This window comes from Oncorhynchus kisutch, linkage group LG1 (genome assembly GCF_002021735.2).
Source record: "Oncorhynchus kisutch isolate 150728-3 linkage group LG1, Okis_V2, whole genome shotgun sequence".
Lineage (NCBI taxonomy): Eukaryota > Metazoa > Chordata > Actinopteri > Salmoniformes > Salmonidae > Oncorhynchus > Oncorhynchus kisutch.
Genome location: NC_034174.2, coordinates 17,480,748 through 17,485,747, shown reverse-complemented (window position 1 = coordinate 17,485,747; position 5,000 = coordinate 17,480,748). Strand labels below are relative to the sequence as shown.

The window sequence follows — 5,000 nt, the reverse complement described above, 5'->3', positions numbered from 1 at the left end:
AAGTCTGTAGCTTGGTCTGTGTGTGTGTGTGGTAGTAGGAGCATTAGAAGTAAAGTCTATAGCCTGGTCTGTGTGTGTGTGTGGCAGTAGGAGCATTAGAAGTGACGTCTGTAGCTTGGTCTGTGTGTGTGGTAGTAGGAGCATTAGAAGTAAAGTCTGTAGCCTGGTCTGTGTGTGTGTGTGGTAGTAGGAGCATTAGAAGTGAAGTCTGTAGCTTGGTCTGTGTGTGTGTGTGGTAGTAGGAGCATTAGAAGTAAAGTCTGTAGCCTGGTCTGTGTGTGTGGTAGTAGGAGCATTAGAAGTGAAGTCTGTAGCTTGGTCTGTGTGTGTGTGTGGTAGTAGGAGCATTAGAAGTGAAGTTGTAGCTTGGTCTGTGTGTGTGTGTGCATGTGTGTGCGTGTTGTAGTAGGAGCATTAGTAAAGGGTGATTCTGCCACGTCTGGTGTCCTTTATGACCCAGGGGAGAGCTGTAAGGACGGACAGCCACAGAGCACTGGTTTGTGTAACCAGTGACTAAGTCAGTGGCTGGAACAACAGTCAGAGGTGGGAACACCACTAGTGTTACTCAATGGTTCAGATGGAGCTGTAGTAATGTTCAAGTAGCGTTGTACTAGCGTTAGTACAGTGTTACTCACTGGTTGAGGAAGGCGAACAGGTATCTCATGACGATGAGAGTGTTGCTGGGCAGAGTCAGCAGAACCTTCCTGATGTGGACAGCCCTCTCCTGCAGGTTCTCCATTGCTGAAACAGTACACACACACAAAGGGTTAACACACACAAAACATCGCACAATACACACACACACACAGAATATAAGGAGGAGAAAAGAGAGAGAGAGAAGAAGAGAGAGAGAGAGAGAGAGAGAGAGAGAGAGAGAGAGAGCAGAGAGAGAGAGGAGAGANTGGCCAGGTTATAGGGATCCATCATGTTGTCCTCACTGTACCGGGACAGGCTGGGGAGAGAGGACAGCAGGTTATAGGGATCCATCATGTTGTCCTCACTGTACCGGGACAGGCTGGGGAGAGAGGACAGCAGGTTATAGGGAGCCATCATGTTGTCCTCTCTGTACCGGGACAGGCTGGGGAGAGAGGACAGGAGGTCACTGTACCGGGACAGGCTGGGGAGAGAGGACAGGAGGTCACTGTACCAGGACAGGCTGGGGAGAGAGGACAGGAGGTCACTGTACCGGGACAGGCTGGGGAGAGAGGACAGGAGGTCACTGTACCGGGACAGGCTGGGGAGAGAGGACAGGAGGTCACTGTACCCGGGACAGGCTGGGGAAAGAGGACAGGAGGTCACTGTACCGGGACAGGCTGGGGAGAGAGGACAGGAGGTCACTGTACCAGGACAGGCTGGGGAGAGAGGACAGGAGGTCACTGTACCGGGACAGGCTGGGGAGAGATGACAGGAGGTCACTGTACCGGGACAGGCTGGGGAGAGAGGACAGGAGGTCACTGTACCGGGACAGGCTGGGGAGAGAGGACAGGAGGTCACTGTACCGGGACAGACTGGGTAGAGAGGACATCGTTAAGCACGAACACACACACAAACGCACAGACATGAACACACACACAAACGCACAGACATGAACACACACACAAACGCACAGACATGAACACACACACAACATGAACACACACACAAACGCACAGACATGAACACACACACAAACGCACAGACATGAACACACACACAAAACGCACAGACATGAACACACACCCAAACGCACAGACATGAACACACACACACACACACACACGTACCGCCTTTATCGCATTCCTGTTGAAATCATTACCCCATCATCTGTGTCCGTGTCTCTGTGTGTATACGACTGCAATGTTTAAACCAGAAAGAGAGAGTGTGTGTGTGTGTGTGTGTGTGTGTGGGTGGGTGCAGGACTGTGATGTTTTAACCAGGATTAGTGGAAAGCAGGGTTCTATTCCCTCAGGGTTCTATAAAGCCCTCAGGCTACAGAATGTGTTTATAAAGCCCTCAGGCTACAGAATGTGTTATAAAGCTCTCAGGCTACAGAATGTGTTATAAAGCCCTCAGGCTACAGAATGTGTTATAAAGCTCTCAGGCTACAGAATGTGTTATAAAGCCATCATGCTACAGCATGTGTTATAAAGCCCTCAGGCTACAGAATGTGTTATAAAGCTCACAGGCTACATAATGTGTTATAAAGCTCTCAGGCTACAGAATGTGCTATAAAGCTCTCAGGCTACAGAATGTGCTATAAAGCTCTCAGGCTACACAATGTGCTATAAAGCTCTCAGGCAGTTCATTACCTCTTTAAACTGCCTGGTCTCTTGCTGTTTTTCTATTCCAGAGCCCATAACAACCATGCATTGGATTGGTGCTTTAAAGGGAGTTTCCTACCCAAAAGGTCTGCAAGTCCATTCAATCTTGTGTGGATGAGTGCACTCTCGGGGACAAGGCTAGACAGTCTGACCACACTCTCAGCCCCCCCCCCCCCCCCCACACACATGGTATGGTGACAGAGAGCAGATGATAAGCCATGGTGGAGGGGGGGGGGGGGGGTAGAGAGGGCCAGGAGTGTTGGGGGTCATGTTGAATCACTTGGACAAAATGGACCAGCTCCAAACAGGTTTTATCATAAGAGGCCTGTCTGGGTGCTCAAGTTACACTCCTCTCCCTCTCTTTTTCTCCTCCCTCCTTCTCTCTCTCTACCTCCACCCCCAGAGTGGAGGGTTTAGTCATCAAAGCTGAGAGGCCCCTTGTAGGTGTGTGTGTGTGTGTGTGTGTGTGTGTGTGTGTGTGTGTGTGTGTGTGTGTGTGTGTGTGTGTGTGTGTGTGTGTGTGTGTGTGTGTGTGTGTGTGGTGTGTGTGTGTGTGGTTTGTGTGTGTGTGTGTGGTGGCAGTAGTAAAGGGTGACTCTGGCACATCTGGTGTCCTGCATGACACAGTGGAGAGCTGTAAGGGCGGACAGACGCAGAGCAGCCATTTATACCAGCATGGGAAACACACACACACACCTCATTCTGGCAATGATAGTGAAACTGGAACAGATTCCGCTCGGCTGGGGAAACCACATGGCTAGACGCAGACCGCAGAGAGGGGAGGGAGGGATGAAAGGGAAGGATAGAGGGATGGGAGACTCTGAATAAAACATTCCAGATTAGCCCGAGCACAGCTTTGGTAGTGCAGTGGAGTCACCTGTAGTGTCACTCACGGACCTGTGGTAGCGTTCCATTTGTGTTGTAATAGCGTTAGTGCAGCGTTACTCACTAGTTGAGGAAGGCAAACAGGTATCTCATGACGATGAGAGTGTTGCTGGGCAGAGACAGCAGAACCTTCCTGATGTGGACAGCCCTCTCCTGCAGGTTCTCCATAGCTGAAACAGAACACACACACACACACACAAAGGGTAAACACATACATACGACACACACACACACACACACTCACCACTGGACAGTGGTCTTTTCTGTAGGGTAAGATCATGGAAAAGGCGTGGCGCTGGGGGAGACTCACAGACGCAGGATATGAGGTCATGGAAGACTTCCTTGGGGAAGAGGGCGTGGTCCAGGCCTCTGAAGTAGAGCTTCAGAACGCCAGCGATGGAGTCCATGTCGTGATCATTCTGATCTCCCGCCAACGGGTCCTCACCTACAGACAGAGGGGGAAGGGAGGAGGGAGGAGAGAGGAAAAGAAAGAGGAGAAAGGAAAGAGGGGGGGGGGGGTTAAAGAAGAAGTATTGTAAGATGAGCAGGTCATTCTGTTTATGCTATCGCTGGAGCTGGGATCTCTGGGTAGTGTAGTCTTGCCTCTCTCAAAGGAGTTCTTGATGTCGTTGACCTCCACCTGAGAGCCAGACACTCTGAAGATGCCCTCATGGTGCAGACCTGCAGGGAGAGAGCGAGAGAGGCTTTAAATTCTATAACCACCTGAAAAGGAAGCGATTCCCAAACGTTCCATAACAAAGACATCACCTACAGAGAGACGAACCTGAAGAGTCCCCTGTGCCATCACAGCAGCAAGAAATGGGCAACCAGTGAAGAACAAACACCATTGTAAATACAACCCATATTTATGTGTATTTATTTTCCCTTTTGTACTCTAACTATATGCCCATCGTTACAACACTGTATATATACATAATATGACATTGGAAATGTCTCTATTCCTTTGGAACTTTTGTGAGTGTAATGTTTACTGTTAATTATTATTTAATTTTTTATTTCACTTTTGTTTATAATCTATTTCTCCTGCTTTGGCAATGTGAACATGTTTCCCATGCCTATAAAGCCCTTTGAATTGAACTGAGAGTGAGTGAGCGAGCGAGCGAGAGAGAGATGTTACTGATCGTCTAGACAGCAGACAGCCGACACAGGCTGTTCATTATTCTGTTGTATTTTAATTATTTATATTGCAATGGCATGATACTTAAAGTTATTCTATTATTATTATTATTATTAAAGCCAACCACAAAACACCTGTCCACACAGGCAGAGCCAGAGCCAGTCATTGGCACAGCCAACAGAGACACAGCCAGTCGTTGACCTATTCAACAGAGACCCAGCCAATGAGAGCACGTAGCAGGGCGTCCTCACCATGGCGACTGATGAAGCGGATACAGCTCTCCACCATCAGAGGGATGACCTGGCCAGCCTCCTGAGGGAGAGGAGGAGGAGAGGGGGATTAGAGGAGGAGAGAATACGCCGCGGAGGTAACCAGGGGAGGGGGTGGGTGACAGTGGAGGATCATAACAAAAGGCTCCCACTAGGGGAGCTAGACTCACTGGATGTTATAATACTGGAATCTATCTCTTCTGATATGGTCCTTGGGAAGTCCCTACCCCATTAAAGTGGCAATGTACAATGGCTAAGGTAAGGTTTAAGGTTAGAGTTAAGCTTAGGGTCAGGTAAGGGATATCGTAAGGTTAGGTTATGGGGTTAGGGTAGGGATGTCCCAAGGATCCAGGATAGCACTGACCCTTCTAATAGGGGACAGTTTACCCGCAGAACTGGTTCAGATGG

The 5,000-nt window shown here is 49.3% G+C and overlaps 1 protein-coding gene across 1 annotated transcript in view; it reads right to left on the bottom strand.

Annotated features, from left to right (window-relative positions):
- LOC109877935 (SLIT-ROBO Rho GTPase-activating protein 2-like) overlaps nucleotides 1–5,000 on the bottom strand; it is a 133,089-nt gene that overhangs the window by 12,815 nt on the left and 115,274 nt on the right. Inside the window, 4 exon segments of the mRNA XM_031833832.1 lie at nucleotides 636–741; nucleotides 3,496–3,630; nucleotides 3,789–3,866; nucleotides 4,575–4,635. Of these exon segments, the coding sequence (XP_031689692.1) occupies nucleotides 636–741; nucleotides 3,496–3,630; nucleotides 3,789–3,866; nucleotides 4,575–4,635 (380 nt within the window).